The sequence below is a fragment of the Mustela nivalis genome (genome assembly GCF_964662115.1).
Source record: "Mustela nivalis genome assembly, chromosome: 3".
Lineage (NCBI taxonomy): Eukaryota > Metazoa > Chordata > Mammalia > Carnivora > Mustelidae > Mustela > Mustela nivalis.
In genome coordinates this window covers 109,451,623-109,472,268 of record NC_139022.1, presented here as the reverse complement: position 1 = coordinate 109,472,268, position 20,646 = coordinate 109,451,623, and the positions used below count along the sequence as shown (strand labels likewise).

At 43.0% G+C, this 20,646-nt stretch overlaps 1 protein-coding gene across 4 annotated transcripts in view; it reads right to left on the bottom strand.

The window, feature by feature from the left end:
• The window catches only part of VDAC1 (voltage dependent anion channel 1), a 28,705-nt gene continuing 8,059 nt past the window's right edge, over positions 1 to 20,646 (bottom strand). For 2 of the 4 annotated variants that reach the window (XM_082725759.1, XM_082725758.1), the window contains exons 2-9: positions 16,639 to 16,711; positions 16,066 to 16,115; positions 14,681 to 14,833; positions 14,537 to 14,589; positions 8,241 to 8,468; positions 4,540 to 4,714; positions 1,901 to 1,958; positions 1 to 946 (exon numbers count right to left, since the gene is read on the bottom strand). In XM_082725759.1, coding sequence (XP_082581885.1) covers positions 855 to 946; positions 1,901 to 1,958; positions 4,540 to 4,714; positions 8,241 to 8,468; positions 14,537 to 14,589; positions 14,681 to 14,833; positions 16,066 to 16,115; positions 16,639 to 16,705 — 876 coding nt within the window. In that variant the 5' untranslated portion in view covers positions 16,706 to 16,711 and the 3' untranslated portion in view covers positions 1 to 854. The remainder of the gene's footprint in view (positions 947 to 1,900; positions 1,959 to 4,539; positions 4,715 to 8,240; positions 8,469 to 14,536; positions 14,590 to 14,680; positions 14,834 to 16,065; positions 16,116 to 16,638; positions 16,712 to 20,646) is intronic. The other 2 variants (XM_082725761.1, XM_082725760.1) reach the window with 1 other exon arrangement.

Below are 20,646 nucleotides of genomic sequence, written 5' to 3'. Positions count from 1 at the left end.
TGAGGTTTCAATATTTTATTCAAGTTTTACTTTAAGTGATGTTAATTACAGCATTTGAAGGGGAGGATCTAATTCCACACAAAATGGAAGACTCTAAAATGTACCCATTAAACGGCTAAAAAATAAACTGAGTGGCGAGAATATAACAAGTCCAATTTCGATTCCGAGTGTTGTCACAATGCGATTACAGTCACAGAGACTCTTCCCAGCTCAGAGCTGGGACTCTTAGAAGCTATTTCATACTCTGGTGCAAGGGCAGAAAAGCACAACATGAGAGGGAATTAAGTCCTGAATTATTGGCTTCATCACATCCAACTTTTCCACCCCCAAAATGGCACAAAAGAAACAGCTACCACACCCTGCAGACTACTTTTGGTGTAAAAGAGGTGATGGACTGGAGTGGAAACAGGTCAGGAAAATCTGTCTAAAAAAGTCTCTTTCAGATGAGTGTGTACATTACCACCCATGAGTCTCTCCTTCCTTCAGACAGGAAACCCAGTTCAATTCTCAAGAAGTCATAATTTCATTCATGTACTCAATACCAATGAACAAAGTGCCTACAAATTATCAGCTTCCATTTGCAGCCATTTCTAGATAAAAAAAGAAACCTGAACTCTCTAGAGGGGGCCCCAAGCTCCTCCAAGTCTACAGCTCAAAGGACTTTTCTTGGAACTGGGTTTCTTCTGTACCTCTGAAAGGGTAACACCTTAAAGCTGAATCATCTTTAACCTGGAGGTCTAACATGATATTTAGCAATACTTGCATCCCAGACATACAACATTAAAAGGTACACTAAATTCTGAAGGTAGCTATGCTCAAAATAGTTTAAAATTAAACGATTGTACAGTATTCATTTATGCCTGAAATTCCAGTCCTAGACCAAGCTTGTGGCCGCCAGCATTGACATTCTTGCCATCCAGCAGAGCTGATAGCGTCAGTTTGATACCTGCAGGGGAATAGTCCCAGGGAGAGGGAAGAGGGAGGAGAGAACAGATAAGAAAGGTCAACACACAGAAGAATGGTTAACATGCTAGGCATCTCAAAGCACACTGGCAAGACCCCAGTGAATTCAGAACCTGCTTCGACTGTGTGTGATCAGCAAAACAAAACCACGTGACCCATCAATGCCTCTTACTGATCACCACTGGACTAATTAATTGGTAGCCTGGAATGAGCTTATAAAACACTAATTATTATTCCACAGCCTACACAAACACACTTTACAGAGTCCACTTTTTCCTCTCATCACCCCCTGCTACAATAATCTCTCCACCACTGGCACCAGGCAGCAAACTTCTTCAGCAAAAATGCCTTGGAATGAAACCTAACCATGAATCAGACTCCACCGTCACACACTCAGCCTGCACACAAACACAGACACATGCATACAACTAACTGATATTTTCCCTACAATAGCTTAATTCTGCCATCATGTACTCTTAGATTTCTAGAGCTCAAAGACCCAATTTGGCCAAACTAACCCCAAGATGGTACCATCTCTGTAGCTCTAAGACACCAGGGACTGGTCTAGCCAACTGTGCAGAAGAAACCTGCGTAACAGTTATACAGTGAGGATGATTTATGGACTCGTTTTAAGAACCTACTGGAAATAAGTATCAAGCATTATAAACACACTGGAAAAACAGAGGGGAAAAAATAACCAAAAGTGTAATGTATGTTAGCCCTGGCCTTTTTCTCTCCTACTACTACTTCTAGTCTCCAAATGTTTTATAATGACTCTATGTCCTTTTATAAACACTTCATTATAAAACTTTATATATACTCATCTATAATGTATAACACGGGTATTATATGAGTAGTAACATAAAGCAGGAAACCACCACCCCAATTTTTCTTTAAGAACTGATTTCACGAATTTATACAAGCAACACATACATACCTGGCTTTAGGGTCTGAGTGTATCCTAAACCTATCAGGCTGGAGTTGTTCACTTTAGCCTAGTCAAGGAAAAGATAAGACAGTGAAATTCTCAAGTACTTCTTGTTTCCATCTCCAAAATGAGTAAGAGCTCTGTAATCAACCAACCCTGGAATTCAGGATCAAATTCTTTTTCCTGACCACTTCATTTATGGGATTCATTACATTTAACATGAAATATATCAAATCTGAGAGCTAAGTCTCATAAAAGAAACTCAAAGAGTCAACCCAACTGTCAATTAAAAGGAAATTATTATTTAAATTTGATTCCTTAAGGTGTGAATGCCCATATATATGCCCTAAATATATGCCCTAAATATAGACCTGTGCAGAGGTCTATGTTTAAGTTATAACAGGTAAAGACTTTCATTTGTGGCCAGAGAAATATAAGCCTTTCTTATATGGAAGACTTTTTCAAAATCTGTTTGTTAGGATAAGGGAAAACAGCAAATGTCAGATGGAGTATTGAGGCTCTTTTTTTTTAAAGGCATAACACTGTTAGAATTTTCCCTTCATGGGGGCACCTAAGTGGCTCAGTTGGTTAAGTGCCTGCCTTCAGCTCAGGTCATGATCCCAGGGTCCTGGGATCCAGCCTGGCATTAGGCTCCCTGCTCAGCTGGGAGCCTGCTTCTCCCTCTACCTCTGCCTTGGCTCATGCACGCTCCTCACTTTCTCTCACTCTCTTTCTCAAATATATAAAATATTAAAAAAAAAAGTTTTCCCTTCATGAAAAAAGGAAGCAAAAATCATAGTGACATGAAGAAGGTTTGGCAATGCCATGCCTGAATTTAAAATGAACATTAGAGGGGCGCCTGGGTGGCTCAGTGGGTTAAAGCCTCTGCCTTTGGCTCAGGTCATGATCCCAGGGTCCTGGGACTGAGCCCCTCATCGGGCTCTCTGCTCAGCAGGGAGCCTGCTTCCCTTCCTCTCTCTCTCTGCCTCCCTCTCTACCTACTTGTGATCTCTGTCAAATAAATTAATAAAATCTTTTAAAAATAATAAAATAAAATGAACATCAGAGTAAAAGAATGACTTAGCCAGTCACTTAAATTTCAGCACTTAGTGAATGCTGATTAATAATTAAGTTCAGGGGCACCTGGGTGCCTCAGTCAGTTAAGGGTCTGCCTTCAGCTCAAGTCATGGTCCAAGGGTCCCAGCACTGAGTCCAGCATCGGGCTCCCTGATCAGTGGGGGTTCTGCTTCTCCTCTCCTGTTTGTGCTCACTCTCTTTCAAATAAATAAATAAAATCTTTTAAAAAATAATTAAGTTGAATGAAGCAGTTGGGTCAATAATGATTTTGCCCTTGTTCTTCTGCCTGAGTTTTAGGGAAATCTGGGCCTCTCTCTGGCCTCTTTTTTGTGAAATATGAAGAGGTCAGGAGCAGAGTGATCTCAAGCCATGAGGACACCAAGTCCTGGAAAAAGCTGACGCTGCCAGTGTGCATGTTTTCCTGCTTGGCTGTTTTCTGATCTGACAACTCTCATGAGAAAGAACAAAGCAGCGGGAAGGAAGATCTTCCAGCAGACAGTGCCCTATCTGGCTCTTCCTTTTTGCTTATCCCATCTAATTATTAAGGTCCCTTTTCCTTTGTTTCTAAATGCTTGGAAAGGAGCCAGGTTCGTTGCCATTTCAGACTTCAAATGGCCTATTTGTAAATTACATAAAGACCATCCAGCAACACGAGATTTCCTCATTCCACCCCAAAAGAGATGCAGCTAGTAGTGCCCTGTGACAACAGAGATGAGTTCAACAGGATTTAATGCAAAAATCGTGCAACTCAAGGGTCCGTGAGCAAATCCACTGAATCTGCATGATTAGATGTCAAATGCTAAATGCCAGGGCCTGGTTTCTTAATATCCAATATAGAAGTTAATATTCAATACAGGAGGCAAGAGAATGAGAAATGAGAAGGAAAATGAACATTTAAAACCTTCAGATTCATGGGGCGCCTGGGTAGCTCAGCGGGTTAAGCCTCTGCTTTCGGCTCAGGTCATGATCCCAGGGACCTGGGATCAAGCCCCGCATGGGGCTCTCTGCTCAGCAGGGAGTCTCTCTCTTCCCATCTCTCTCTCTGCCTAGCTCTCTGCCTATTTGTGATCTCTCTCTCTCTCTCTCTGTCAAATAAATAAATAAATAAATAAATAAAATCTTTAAAAAAAAATGAAAGAAAGAAAAGAAAACCTTCAGATTCAAAGTAAACCCCTTTACAGTGTGCAGGAACAAGGGATGATTAGAGGAGGAGGCTCCCCAGCAAACCATCAAGTCCAGGCCCCAGCACATACCAAATGTCTGCCCCATTGGCCACTGACCTCTCTGAATTTCTCCGTTTGTGCACAGAGGGTTGGGATGATTACTTTTTTGTAAAGGCGCTTACCTCAAATGGGTTGTGTGAGAATTAAATACAGTAACCCACACATAATGGATCACACACAGTACCTGGCACCCACAGTCAGCACAATTACTATTAGCACTTTTTTCATTTCAAACTCTCTCCCAGCAAGAAAATCTCCAGCCCAAGAATGCAACCCCAGCAATCCAGAAGGACTCCAACCTCACCATCATGTGGAGCCTGGGCAATGCATGATTCTACAGGTACTCACCGAGAAGCAGGCGTCAGGGTCGATCTGATATTTGGCTGCTATTCCAAAGCGAGTGTTACTATTTCCTGCAGTCCAGGCCAGATTGACAGCGGTCTCTAACTTCTTGTTCACCTTCTGATAAATAGAGCCACCAAACTCTGTCCCATCATTTCTGCAAACAAGCACAGCATAGATGCTAATCCACCCCCAAAGGCAGGCTGCAATTGGGCACAGCTGTCCAAGTCTAACAGAGGACAACGGTGCTGTAAATGAACCAAAGTGATCACAAAACAGGTACCCACACAATTAGGAAAATGTCTGATAGGAATGGAACAGACACTGGAGTTGGGAGGGTTCAGACAAAGGGAAAGGCTATCTGAACCATCACCAGAAACACCCACAGGCAGGAATCTCTGGTTGCATGGAACTTGAAGCTGGCTTCCAAAATATTCTTTAAAGTAAAAGCAGTGGGGCTCTTGGGTGGCTAAGTCGTTGGGTATCTGCCTTTGGCTCAGGTCATGATCCCAGCCTCCTGGGATGGAGCCCCACATCAGGCTCCCTGCTCCACAGGAAGCCTGTTTCTCCCTCTCCTGCTTGTATTCCCTCTCTTACTGTCTCTCTCTGTCAAATAAATAAATAAAACCTTAAAAAATTTTTAAATAAAATAAAAGCAGCAACCGGGCACACGAGTGGCTCAGTCGAGCGTCCAACTCTTGATTTCAATTCAGGGCGTGATGTCAGGGTCATGGGATGGAGCCCCGAGTCGGGCTCCCCTACTCAGTAGGGAGTCTGCTCGGGATTCTCTCCCTCTGCCCCTCCCTCTGTGCATACTTTCTATGAATGAATGAATGAATAAATGCAGCAACTAAGACCCTGGGATTCTTGGAAGGGGGGATTGGATTGTTTTTTTGCTGTAGCTACTGCTAATGTTATTACTTTTAGCAACCTGGTCCCTTGGGGGTACAGTGATGATAAAAGAGCTTCACCTGCAATTCAGACTGGTCCACCTGTGCGAAACTCTTGGTCCAAACTACCGGTATTTGCAGTTCTGATGCAATGAAAAGGAGCTACTTGGTGCATTACAAAATGTCTCCTTCAAAAACAGAATGAAACCCAACTGGGACAAACTCCTTCCTCTCTTCCAAACACACCATACTGACTCCAGCTTCTGGAAATATCCCCCTCCACTTCTTCACATTCTTAAAATGAAAAAGTTCCACCTCATCACTTTGGGTGTTTCAAGTAGAAATGTCACCGGAAACTGGTAAGGCACAGCCTATGTGCTGTGGAATTTAGCAAAGACCTTAGAACTCACTAATCCAAGGACAAGTTCTTGCTGATTCACTGCTAACTCTGCTCCTCACCGCTACACTCTCCCTGAAGTAGATGCTCATAAATACATTCTAAATGCTAAAGTTTTCCCTGAAATTCAATCATACAGATATTGTACTTCCAGTAAGTACAGGTTTATCCCAGGCAACCCAGGATTCCACAGGGAATCCTAAATTCTTCAGAAAATCCGAGGATGTTACAAAATAGCAGCTTGTCCTACATAATAGATTTCTGAGGGATTTTAGTATAACTGAAATTGGAAGTTTTTCTTGGGTTCACATGTTTGTCCAAAAAAAACTGTCAGTTTTTAAAAAATATATTCTAAAACCGGCAACACTGCCTTCCTGTACTGAGCTCTCAAAACCATAAACAGAGGGAAGTCATTGTTCAAATTCAACTATATAAAGCACAAAGAATCTCTATTACACATCGGGGCCTCCACACGCACCAGGGCAACCCAGATTAGCTGTGTCAGCTGTTCCCACACCAGCTAAAAATAAATCATGTCCACTTATTTTAAAATCAGGTACATGAGGCTCAGGTATGTGGGGGAAACAGCCAATAGCCATTGTTCTTCCTAGAACTGGTACCAATTTCCAATTCCAAACCAAGAAAGACTTTCCATTTCAGTCAAAACTCCAACTTTAAAAAACCCTTCTATTACTTGCACTGTTTTTCCTGTGACACTTTTGTATGCTACCTTTTTTTGAATTTACATTTTTTTTCTTTACTTTTTTTGGTGTACACTTCTATGGATTTTAACACATGTGCAATATTTGTGTGACCACCACTTTAATCAGAATACTGAACAATTCCATCACCCCCAAATCTCATTCCACCCCCTTAGTAGTCACACACTCCCACTCCCAGCCAGGAAACCCTGGACTGTCCTTCACTATGGTTTTCCTGTGATTTCCTAGTTTTAAAAAATTCAAAAATTATATTAATATCTGTTATATTATATTCTGTTATGTCAATTATATTAATTAAAATAGTGTTCCCTTATCTGCAGGAGGTATGTTCCAAGACCCCCAGGGGATGCCTGAAACCACAGACAGTAGCGAACCCGTGTATATACTATGTTTTCTCCTATACATACATCTCTGAGACAAATTTAAATTTAAAATATAAATTAGACATGGTAAGAAATTAGCAACAATAACTTCTAATTTATTATTTTAATAAAATACAACTATTCTATCAATATACTGTAACAGAAGTTATATGAATGTGGCCTCTCAAAATATTATATCGTATACACCTTCTTCATACTGTTTTGTTTTTTGGGAGGGGGAGCGGCAGAAGCAGAGAGAGAGAGAGAATCTTAAGCAGGCTCCACGCCGACATGGGGCTCAATCTCACAACCCTGAGATCATGACCCGAAATCAGAAGTCGGATGCTTAACCATTTGAGCCACCCAGGCAGCCCAGTATACAACCTTCTTGGGATGATGTGAAATGACAAATGCCTACATGATGGGATGAAGGTGAGGTGAATGACACAGACATGTGATGCAGCATCAGGCCACTACTGACCTTCTGACAACACATCAGAAGGAGATCATCTACTTCCAGACCGCGGCTGACTGTGGAACTGTCAACTGATACCGTGGAAAGTGAAAGGGCAGAAAAGGGGGAACTACTGGGGAAAAATTCTTCAAAAAAGTTTGTAAATGGAAAGGTTATTAGATCTTTAAGAAGTCGCTGCTTTAGTGACCTCTAGTGGGAAGAAAGAAAATTGGTAAAGTTGTCCCCCAGGTGTGCCATAGGTTAGTTTCTCATGCCTAGGGGATTTGGGGCTGAAATGTGCATTTCCATTCACCTAAATCAGCAGCACTCCACTTTAACTCCCAAAGTTGATTACAAGGAGCTCTCTAACCTAATCTGCACTTTTCTCTCCCCTTCATGTACTGTCTGGTAGGCAATAAACTTGTGCATGCTATGCCATGCAGAAAAGACACTATGCAACTGAGATCACCATTCCCTAACCTGTCTCTCAGATCTGCATTTCATTTACCACAGCAACCTGACCTCAGGCATCACACAGAGAAAAAGACAGTGGCACCTTTCCCTGCCATTTTGCTACTAAAACTGAAAGGTGCTTAAATGTCCACAAAAGGACACTACCAGGGAAGGGACTCTCCTCTGGATGGACATCATGCCACTGCTGTAACTGAGCAGTGATTCTGTGTGTACCAGTGACAACAATGACTGTCTCTAGAACACAAAGAACCTAAGCCACTTCAGGAAATGGGCAGGTGGGAAACAGAAAAATATCAGCAGGCCATTTGGCTCATCTGATTTCAACATACTCTCAAGTGATTAAAAATTGAACTTGAAAAGCAATCTCCCTTCTGCACACACTCACACACCACACTCACATACACTTACACATTAGTGTGGAGCTGGAACTCGTCAGTCTTGTAGCCAACCGCGAAGTTGCTCTGGGTCACTCGAGACTTCGCAGTCTCAAAATTCATCTGGTAGCCAGCCAGCCAGCCTTCATAGCCCAGCACCACGGCACCCCGGACTGAAGGACCGGCAATGTCGAAATCCACATCGCAGCCCAGGTTGATGTGCTCCCGCTTATACCCTGTCTTGATTTTTGCATTTTTTTTCCTGAAAGAAAAGAAATTGTATTAAGATCACAAGCTAACTTGCCTTGCAACAACCATACCAACAAGTACCAAAAAAAGCATTGTTTTAAATCCCAGTTTACATACAGGGATAGGAGGCCAAGGGAGGGCCCAGTTCTTCCTTACACAGCCTCTAGGCCACATCGGCAGAATACTAGCTCTCTAACCAGAATCCAGTGTGCAGAAATGCCCCAATAATGAAGTGAGAACAGAGGCTGGAAAAGCTTGGGGGGGAAGTGCTAAGTAATTTTCTTTTACTAAACTCTCCCTATGCTTAATGTAATGGCCTGCACAGGCATTTATTAGGGAAAATGCCACCATGTAATTATGAAACAGATGTTTCTTTGCTATTCTCTAAGACTATGAAAAAGACATGGTGTATCTGTCATGAAGGCAGCTATCTAAACAGCCCCTTTTAAGGAGATGCTTGCTTTCTAACTTTGTAAGTAAAGAAAGTAACAAATACTAGATAGATCCCTTCTAAGTAAATATAACAGATAGCTTTTAATTCAGTATTCAAGAGATCCTAATGAGTATATTTCAGAGACCTGGATACTGACCTGCAACCTGGGGCCCTGCAGTCATGGGGGCTGGGAAGTCCTGCAAGACAGGACAAGTCTGTGGGTCTTGTCTGCTAATCCCAGATCTGCATGTATGACCAGATTGGTGCCTCCTGTGCCTACTACTCAGGAAAAGTAGGTAGACTCGTGTCACCTGCAAATATATTACCCTGCCTTTACCAAAGGTCAACATGGGATACAAGACCACACCTATCAAATAAAATTTAGACTATTTTCTGTTATTCAGCTACAAAATGGACATCCTCCCGCAGCAAGCTGCACTGTCTGCAGAGATCGGGATCTACACCACAGCCTTGCCCACCCCAATCTCATTCACACTGAGATTAAAACTTCATTCCCAGCACCCAGACTCTGGACTCTAAATACCAGCCTCTCCTAAAAGGCACCAGTGTCCCTTGGAGAAACAGCAGACTACAGATCAGGACAGGGTGAACTTGAAATATTTATCAAAGCTACCAAAGACTACTGTGGTTGGCACACAATGCCTTCAGAGCTAGCCTGAAGAGACTCCTAACGGCTTCAAACATGTAACAATGAGCTCATCTTTAAGAATAACACCAGCAATGGATTGAAACATAACAAGTATGTATAAACCTATGCATTCATTCATAATGACACTTAAAATACACATAGCAGTCATCATCAGAGACTAGAAAACCAAAGTGTAACTTCAAAACAATAAATTAAAAAGGAAGCAAACATTTTCCTACCTTTCCTACCTTAACTCTATCTCAAGATAACCAATAATTTATGAGAAGTTTCTTTTTATTGAAATATTCTAGCTACCACATGAAGAATGAATGATTAAAGTAGAATTATCACCAATTTGTAACCCCTAATGAATGAATTGTGAATAGCACCAACTTTAACATACAAAGAACAAACTACGCCTTCTATATCCAAGTCATGGAAGCATAGAGTACCACTTGTATTTTACCACCCCCACCAGGAATCTAAATGCAACAATCTAGAATCTAAATCTAGACTTACTGATTCACGGTAAACATGGGGGACAGAGGAACAAGTTAAATGGCACCACAGAGATGCAAACAGCAAAATTTAGTCTATACCTAATCTTACAGGACAAATTATCTAATTTCAATGAATAAATTGCAGGGGAAGGTGAGGAGAATCTAAAACTTAAAGAGATTTAAGGAGCCACAGGAAGCAATATTTGCAATTTTGCATGGACAATTTTTGAGTCTGTAAAAAAGAAAAATGAAATCATGTAAATCTGATCAGGTTAGAGACTTAAAATTCAAGGAATTATGATTAATTTTTACAGTGCAATCATACTGTAGTTACACTTTTTTTTAAAGATTTTATTTATTTATTTGACAGACAGAGATCACAATTACGCAGAGAGGCAGGCAGGGAGAGAGGAAGGGAAGCATCAGCAGAGAGCGTGATGCAGGGCTCGATCCCAGGACCCTGGGATCATGACCTGAGCCAAAGGCAGAGGCTTTAACCCACTGAGCCACCCAGGCGCCCTGTAGTTATACTTTTTTAAAAAAGGAATCATATCATGCTTGCTTCAACAGCACATATATTAAGATTGAAATGATACAGAGAAGATGAGCATGGGCCCTGCACAAAGATGACATATAAATGCATGAAGCATTCCATATCTAACTCTAGGGAGCAAACTGATGGTTATCAGAGGGGAAGGGGAAAGGGGATGGGAGGGCAGTTGCCGTGATGAGCACCAGGTAATGTATGGAATTCCTGAAACATGATATTGTACAACTGAAACTAATGTAAGACTATATGTTCACTAACTGGAATTAAAAACTTTAAAAAAAGAAACTTATCACTTAAATATACATACTAAAATACTTACAGATGAAATTATGTGATAACTGATTTATTTCAAAAAAGTCTGAGGGAGAGATTATGAATGTATAAATAAAACATAATTGGTTTATGGGTTGATAATTATTAAAGCTGGGTGATAGGAACATGATGAGGGCTTAACATACTATTCTGCTTTTTTTTTCTCTGCTTTTGTATGTTTGAAATTTTCAATATTAAAAAATTTAAGGGGTGCCTGGATGGCTCAGTCGTTAAGCAGATGCCTTCAGCTCAGGTCATGATCTGAGCCCTACATCAGGGTCCCTGCTCAGTGGGAAGCCTGCTTCTCCCTCTCCCACTCCCCCTGCCTGTGTTCCCTCTCTCACTGTCTCTCTCTCTCTGTCAAATAAATGAATAGTCTTTAAAAAAAATTAAGGTTAAACATTCCAAGTTGCCAATGATAGAATTTCAGACATTGTGGCTGAAAGTAAAGCAAACACCATTCACAAATGACAGTGATGCGTGCAACTTTTGTTCATGTGGCTTTGGTACATTTTCTCGAGCTTTGAAAGAAAGGAGTAACAACCAAACAAATTCTCTCTCCACAAGAAAAATTCAAAATAAACCTATTCTAGACTTCCTGCACTTTGGGGAAAGAAGCCTAGGTTTTGGCTTATCGAATTGGCACCATGCTAGCTGGGTGATTTATGAAAGAAATATGCTCAAAGGCTGACATTTAGAAAGAGAAGGAGACCAAGAACGATAAAAACCAGGCATCGTATAACCACCAGTAAAAAGCTGTGCTGGGCGCATGGGTGGCTCAGTGGGTTAAAGCTTCTGCCTTCAGCTCAGGTCATGATCCCAGGATGCCGGGATCGAGCCCCACATTGGGCTCTCTGCTCAGCGGGGAGCCTGCTTCTGCCTCTCTGCCTACTTGTGATCTCTACCAAATAAATAAATAAAATCTTTTTTAAAAGGGCGGGGGGGGGGGGAGCTGCTGCTGACCATAGTGCTCTGCCAGTGGAAACAGCAGTGTTTACCAGCCATGCCAGACCATTCACACAGTGCCTTCCCTACGCTGTCTCAAAGAATTCTGGCCAGGAGCACAAAGTCTCCACAGAATGGGCAGTGCTGGGGCAGTAACTCAGATTCCTCTCCAGGTTCCTGCTCTCATGTAACAGTCCACGCCTTTGGAGTTTTCCCTCTTTCAAATATTACTGGGATTTTTCCTTTTAAGCTGCTTCCTGGTGCTAAACTGACAACTGCCTGAGTGAGGCATAACTCTGATTTCCGGTTAACAAACTGGCTTTTTTCTGTGGTGGGGTACCCAGCGTGGGCGCTGGTCCATAGATGAATCTGCAGCCTCATCCATAATGTGCTCTATGCTCAGCTCCAGACAGAAGCCAGGATGCTTTCCCAGGCTATCCCCCTTAGTAGCTTTGGAAAGCCAGCTTTCATTTCCAATCTCCATCAGGCCATCAAAAGTTGTCTCAAATACCCAGGAGCAATATGGACACAACCTTGGTTTCTAAATGCCATTCTTCAATAAAATGAACTGAAGTTCTTGGAAAAATGCCTGATAGCAGGACTAGAGAACAAGCAGAAGATGAGCCTGGTACATCTTCTGAAGTAGAGCTCAAAAGAAATGATAGGGGATAATAAAACACAGGATGTCAACTTGGAAGGAGGCCCAAGAGCCATATCTAAAACAAACGAGTATAAAATATATTATGGTAATGGATTATAACCCACAGAATAAAATAAATGTCGATGGATTCATACTGATATAAATAATTGATTAAATAAATAAATGAAGGAGAAGAGCAAGCTCTCCCTTACAGTAGAATCCCAATTAATAAATGCAGAAGGAATGATGAGAAGAGAAAATCACCATCTGCCAAACATAATTATTGCAGGCAAGAATCACCAATGGATACTAGGTTTCTTAGTCAAAGAAACAGATTATCTACATAGTCTCAAAGTATCTCCCAAGATACTTATTTACAAAGAGAAAAAGAGCTTCATAGAGAAACCTCACAAACACCACTTTAGTCAAGTGATCAAAGTTAATGTCACTAGTAACAAGAATACTGACATCTATGCCCTGACATCACGCACCAAGAAAGATGCAACACAACATCACTTCTGTGGCTGTGAAAATGGGTAATCTGAGTTTCACCATGAGGAAACATCAGACAAACCTAAATTGAAGGATTCTACAAAATAATTGGGCAATCCTCTTTAACGCTGTCAAGGTCATGAAAAACGAAAAAAGACTATGTCTCAGATTAGAGGAGACAAAAGAGATTTGATGACTAAATGTGATCAAGTACCCTGAACTAGATCATGGACCTGAAATAAGACATTAATAGGACAACAGACTAGTTAACTCTACGAAAACCATATAAATTTCCTGGTTCTGATCATCATATTGTAGTCATGTAAGACATTAACATTAGGAGAGGCCAGGTCTAGGAAATAAGGGAACTCTACACACTACTTGTGCAACAATTTTGTGTATGTTAAATACAAAATTACTTCAAAATACAAAGTTACATTTAAAAAAATGTTCCTCTTATGTGTATTACTGCAGGACCTGGAGACTTCTCTGCAAACCTCCCAAATGTAATGGGAGGGAAATCCCTTACAAATTCCTAAGTGTGCCATCTCAGCACAGCAGACAAAGTCCTAGGCAGCAAACTCAAGCATGTGAGCACATTCCCCTGCCTCCCATGATATCAGAGCATCTCTCTGGGTAACCTCTCCTGTCACAGCAGGGTGCCTGGAGGGAAGCAGGCAAGCAAGAAAGCAATGCTCCTGAGGGAGAAACTACAACAGGATGAGAACAAGAACAAATGCAGCTCCTGCCCAATGGTCTTCACGTCATTCAGAACAAAGTTACAATAAGACTCTAACCTCCAGAGACAGAAGCCCTGCCTGCCCAGTCCCTTGCAGTTACCCACATGCAGTACAGGCTCTGAGCTCAGTAGACCCTTCCTCTAAAACACATTCATCAGAAGGGAAGAAAAGAAATAATATGGAACTGCAAAAGCTGAAATCCATAATGCCACTATATATATGCTTAAAGATTGCTGAGATGCTAAATTTTAATGTATATTTTACTACAATTTTTAAAAACTAACAAATGAAATTCAGTATATACTCTTGCACCTGTCAGCAGTATGTAAAACAACCTTCTCCAAGTTTAAGACAACTACTGCTCTGAGTGGTTAAAAATTTTTAAAAAGGGTACCCCATCTAGCCAAGGACCTGAGGCAACCAACACACCATCTTGCCTCCTAATGAGCCCAATAACTGTCAAGTCTAATTGGATTGAGGCTAGGGGGCATGGGGCACAAAGAGCAGCCTCAGGAGCCTCCCTACAGTTAGAAACCACACTCTCTTGGTGCTGGGGAGAGGACCCTCCCAGCCTACAAATTGGGGTGGCAACCATGATCCCTTAGTCCCTGCTTCCAAACCTCGCCACTGTCCTGAAGCCTTGGCCATTTGTATTAGCAGCAGCCTCACTCACGGGAAAAAGCATTATTGGACCACAAGTCCTACAGCCCGCCACAAATGAAGCCAGGAGAACCACAATGGGCAGCGCAGAATCTTACTGGTACACATGGCTAAATGTCCTTGCTTTTAAAAAAAAAAAAAAGCCACATGAGATTCTTACCCTGTGTTTGGTGAGAAGGATGAATCAAAGGTCAGCTTCAGTCCACGTGCAAGCTGAACGGAAAAAAATTTACCAGGTTTAGTCAAAAGGCAGGGCAACAGATGTCAATGAATAAAACTATGTCTTTTCCCAGGTGCCCATTACCTGATCTTCCACAGTGATCTCTGTGCCTAGCGTGTTGTCAGTGTTCCATTTCTCTGTAAACGTCAGACCATATTCGGTCCACCTGTACTTGGTTTCCAGACTGCCCGTCACTTTGGTGGTCTCAGTGTTGGCTGAACCTGAGCTTGTAAATTCCTTTAAAGGAGAGAAAGAGTCACAGGCTGTACACCAGCACGATGCCACCATAAACAGAACATACGTCCCCTTATGTAAGGATGTGTGGGGCAGGGGCTAAAGCCTCTCCTATAATTCAATATTTAAATGCAGATGGGGCGAAAGATGTCTGTTGATTAAAGGACTCTTTTTGGGGAATTCTTCACCAGGAGACAACTTCCTTCCTCCCTGGTAATGCTTTAGTCTAGACAGGAAGGCAATCCCCCTTCCATCCTAATAGAAAAAAAAACTGAGCTAAAGATGACACTGCAGTAGATCAGCCCCAAAACTTCCTCCTTCCAACAACTGCCATAAGCACAGTCTCTAAGGGACTGCTAAGGGGCACCTGGGTGGCTCAGTCAATTAAGCATCCAACACTCTGTTTCAGCTCAGGTCATGATCTCAGGGTTACGAGATCCAGCCCCCACTACTCTGAGCAGGAGTCCATTTGAGATTCTCTGAGATTCTCTTCCTCTCCCTCTACCCTTCCCCAGCTTGTACATGTACTCTTTCTCTAAAATAAATAAATCTTTAAAAAAAAAAAAAAAAAAAGGAGGGGTGCCTGGGTGGCTCAGTGGGTTGGGCCTCTGCCTTCGGCTCGGGTCATCATCTTGGGGTCCTGAGATCGAGTCCACATTGGGCTCTCTGGCTGCCTCTCTGCCTACTTGTGATCTCTCTCTCTCTCTGTATCAAATAAATAAATAAAACCTTTAAAAAAAAAAAAGGAACTACTAAGTTTTTTTTTAATTAATTATGTGGCGTTGAAAACCAGTAAAATTTTTTTATTAAAGATTTTTATTTATTTACTTGAGAAAGAGAGAGAGAGAGCATGCACAGTTGGGGGGAGGGGCAGAGGAAAAAGAAGCAGGTGATGCAGGGCTTGATCCCAGGACCTTGAGACCATGACCTGAGCTGAAATCAGACACTTAACCAACTAAGCCACCAATGCACCCTGAAAACAAGTCAGTTTTAATATAAGAAACAAGGAAAAACAAAACTGAGGCCTGTCAATTAAGTATACAAAGCTGTTAAATTGGGGATCTGTCAGCAGGGTTCCCCTGGATCAACCATCCCATAGAGGCTGCAATGAATGTGACGACCACAACCCACCACAACCAAAAAGGGCCTTTCATTTGGCTCTGCCACCCAGGACATGGCAGTTACTTACTGATCTACAATAAACACCCGTACTCTGTGTTGGTCAGACAACTTACCAGTCCATTCTCAGATTTTGTTTTCAAGTCAAGTTTTATTAAGCCAAATCCTAAAGAAAGGAGATGGTAACTGTTAATAGGTTAAATAACTAACTTGAGAGTAGCATCTCTGCCTCCCTCCTGCTGCTCCAAAATGCCATGAGTGTGTAGGGAGCCTGTCTCCGCTGCTGCCTGCCCACGTGTGGAGCTCAGGAGGTACCAAACAGTGGCAGAAAGAAAAGGCACAGCACCCCCCAGAGCCCGACCTGCACTCCCAGCAGAATGGGAGGAAAAGGTGCATGACAGCATGAGCACATGCCGAAGGACAGGCTACATTCAGAAATCACACTCCACTGCAACGGCATACACAGAGCTGTTCCCACCCATGGGAGAGGAACTCAGAACGTCTGCTTGTCTGTAGTAATTCATGTGCCCCTACCAGCTGCACAAACCAAAACTACTTCACCAGCCATCAAAAGCTTGTCTTATTTTCCCTAACATGAAAGTTGTAAGAGCCGACTGACCCACGTCTCTCAAAATGTGATGGGTGAAATCCCAAACATGCCAATCCAGCCTGTGAATGGAAACACTCACCATAACCCTTGGTGAAGACATCCCTGGCAGATTTGCCAAGATCAGCATACGTGGGAGGCACGGCCATCTTCTGCTACAGTAAAAGAATCACCAGAAGAAATAATTCAGCAATTAGGGAAATTAGTTTTCCATCAATAAAAATTATTAGCTATAATTAACCACCAATAAAAATCATCAGCACAGAGTTCCAGATGTGCACAGAGAAGCCTTATTATCTTGAGCTTCTCCTTGTATCCAGAGGTTGAGATACCTAACAAGTTTTTGTTGATAGCAGATCAGCCTGCCTTTAGATCTCTTCTTGGCATCCCCAGGACTGAGCATAAGCCCAGAGTATAGCAGGAGTCAGTAAATATTTGCTGAATGAATTAATTGTCAACGACACATTCCCATGAGCCAGCTACTTTGGTGAACTGCAGGACTCTTGCCAATAAAATGTATCTTCTTACAAAATGTCGGCTACTATGACATTAAATGCAATGAAGAGAAATCAGAGCTTTTTCAGGCCAGCTTATTTTCCAAATGGTTCTGATTTCATTCATTCAACAAAATACAGAGTACCTACTATGTGCCGAAATGAATGTAACATTTCAAAAAACTGCACTTCAGAGGAACCCATTTTTTGAGTACCATATTCTTAACACAGAATATAGTAAAACCTAACAATTAGGCAACTCTCGTGTCAAAGGAAACGAAACTACACACAAGCCTGAAAAATAAATGCAAACATTTATTGAGCTGCAGTGGGACTTTATTTTTAAAATCAACTATCAGGGGTGCCTGGGTGGCTCAGAGGGTTAAGCCTCAGGTCATGGTCTCAGGGTCCTGGGATCGAGTCCCACAACAGGCCCCTTTGCTGAGCAGGGAGCCTGCTGCTCCCTCTGCCCCTTCCCCTGCTCATGCTTTCTCTCTCTCTCTCTCTCTCTCTCTCTCTAATAAATAAATAAAATATTTAAAAAGAAAGGAGGGAAGAGGAGGAGGAAGGGAGGAAGAAAACCATCAGAGCACCTGGTGGCTCAGTTGAGCACCCAACTCCTGATCTCGGCTCAGGCCATGATCTATGCTCTATGCTCAGCAGGGAGTCTGCTTCTATTCCTCTCCCTCAGCCCCTCCCCTCTCCCCCACTCTCCTATGCTCTTTCTCTTTATAAAATAAATGAATAAATCTTTAAAACCAACTATCGGGGTGCTTGGGTGGCTCAGTCGTTAAGTGTCTGCCTTTGGCTCAGGTCGTGATCCCAGGGTCCTGGGATTGAGCCCCGCAGGCTCAATCGGGAAGTCTACTTCTCCCACTCCCATTTCTCAGCTTGTGTTCCCTCTCTTGCTGTGTGTGTGTGTGTCTCTATCAAATAAATAAATCAATCTTTAAAAAATAAAATAAAATAAAATCAGCTATCAAAGCACTACTTGAAATTGTTGTATAGCCTAAGTCAGTCAACAAGCATTTATTAAATATCTCAGTGTTCAAGGAAGGTGAGTAGTTCAAATAGTCCTTGCCCTAAAGATCACACTGTGTCCCTGGGAGGCTTTGCTATGACGTAGTACATACACAGCATTAAAATCCTAACCCAGGGCAGCACACACAGAGGCAAAGAGAAGCCACGAGACAGCAACCATCACATGCATCTTCTCCATTTCCAGAATCATTAGCCTCAATTAGTGGAAATCCAATAAACCCACAGATGGTTCCATTAATTTTTAAAATACAGTATGCCTAAATTGCCAAACTGAATCTGCATATACCCCACATGAAATCACGTATGTATGTATTCACACAAACAAACACCTTCATGGCATGTTCCCAGTAAGCGGGAGCCGCATTTCCTTAATTTCCAAGACACTGCAAGAAGCAATGAGTGCACTAGAAAATAAACAACTATAAACTACCACAATTATAAAATTGTGGTCCAAGTCCTATTTTATGCTTTTCAGAGGTTTTGCTAATTCTGCTTCACCTCACTTTTGTGTCAGAGCAGAGCGGAGTAGAGCAGCCCAGTGAGCTGTTTATGCTATCCTATTTTTGTTGCTCTTGTTATTTCTTGCACATGATCAAGCTAGAACCATGGATAGCTCAGTCCACATTAGGGTCAGGCACAAAAAACATGGGGGAAGATCCATTTTAGGCTGTCCTCATTGGCTGTTGCAAGTCTGGGGACTCCTGTCTCCTGACCTGTTGCCCTTCCCCTCAAAACAAACCTCACAGACACATCCACCCCTGAAACAGAGCAGGAAACCATCCACCAGGTCCTCCAAACAGAATACCGCCAGCATACGCGTATGTTCTGGCCACAGATTGCCCTGGTTTCCTCCAAGGAGAAGGAATGAAACAACCCTGTGTCCAAGGCTGAAGTTATGCAGCCCCAAGGAAATCTGCACAACATCTCAGCTAAGGGCCCAAATGCTAACAGGAATCAGTGGATAAGCACCCCTCTTCAGAGCTGCCTTTCCCCCACTGGGCCACAAACAGCCCTGGGGGAGGGGAGGAGCAGTACAGTGGTAGTATCTCCAGATGAGCTAAGACCTCCCTGTACCTCAGGCGCCAGGCCCTTCCCAAGTACCCTCTGCTGGCTCTAGGACCCACCTCACCAGACAGGAGCAGCTTTCTTATTTGCACTGGTCTGCCCCTCAGGGAAAAGGCAGATCACTCATCATTTAATGCTCCCAAAATACCCTCGCTCGTCACTAATTCCCAAAACCGAACAAGTAAAGCCACCTGTCAAAAAAAAAAAAAAAAAAAACCCACTCCACTGCCAGCAAATATCACCCTAAAGTACATGGCTGTGGCCATTAAAGAGATTACCCTCTAAGGACAAAGGAGTTGGGGGCACAGAGGGAGTGTGGATCAGGCCAGACTCTCCATGTGGCTCCCACTCAGCCCCTGGCAGGGAAGATGCAGAGCAACCCCCAGTTGAGTGGGAGCCAAACCCACTCCTGGACCTGAGCACACACCCACCAAAAAAGGCAAGAGGATGACTCCCACTTCACTGGAAGCCCCCAAGTGCTGTGGAATGCAGCTTCCCTGTGCTTTTGGTGCTGTCTTCTGCTCTCCCCACCCAGTCTCCTGCATTTATTGGAGGACGGAGGCAAGGGCCAAGATTCCACTTTTTTTACAACTGCCAACAGCCCCCAGGATATGCCCATTTTTACAGAGTCCTCAGTACCCACTGCAAAAACAATTGTGGTGTAGAAATTACAATTCCCATTCATGTTTTCTCAGGCCAGGACCAGAGGGAAGAGAGCCTGGCATCCTGCTTTCTCAGTAACCTCCCGCCTGTGCTGACTCTGAAACTGAACCCTGGCCCCAGCCCCTACCTCCACCCAGATCAGCTCCAAATCGCTCACCATCTGTCTCTGCAGCATCCACCCCATGTGCCTTCAGAAGCCCAGCCTCTGGGGACTGAGCATGAAGTGGGGCACTCTGACATAGGAAGGCAGCCAGCCCTGGCCAGATGCCAGAAAGCTGCCTAGGAAAAGCAGGAACCCAGCTGTCTGCCTGGGAGCCTGGGAGCCTGGTTTCCGAGGATATGTAGAACATAAGGGATGGACAGGATTGGGCTGAACAGACTCATCCCCAGTCACTGATGACTTTGAGAAAGACTAGTAAATCACAGCAGGAGACAGGAGCCCCTGGTAACCCTCCACTGCCTGCTAGACTACCTACCCAACCATACCCTGGCTGACCTTGAATGGATTATGTAAGCTCCACTCCAGCTGAGGAATGAAAATCCAGCCCATACTGGAAGCTGGAAGGGTAGAGATAGTGTATCGCCCAGCATGGCCTGCATAACACTTACATAACCTCTGCCTCGGGGGGACATGGCTTCCTTGACTCATCAGTTGCCTGGCAGTGACGCTGCTCTGTTCCTAGCACCCCCAACACTCCCACAGTGCACACCTACCCCCAAATCATACCTTGAACTCAAAGCATCCCAGAGCCTGTCATGCCTAAATTTATCCGAAATATGTAAAAAGTATGTGTCAAAGATGACAAGCCCTGGCATGTAGCAGATAT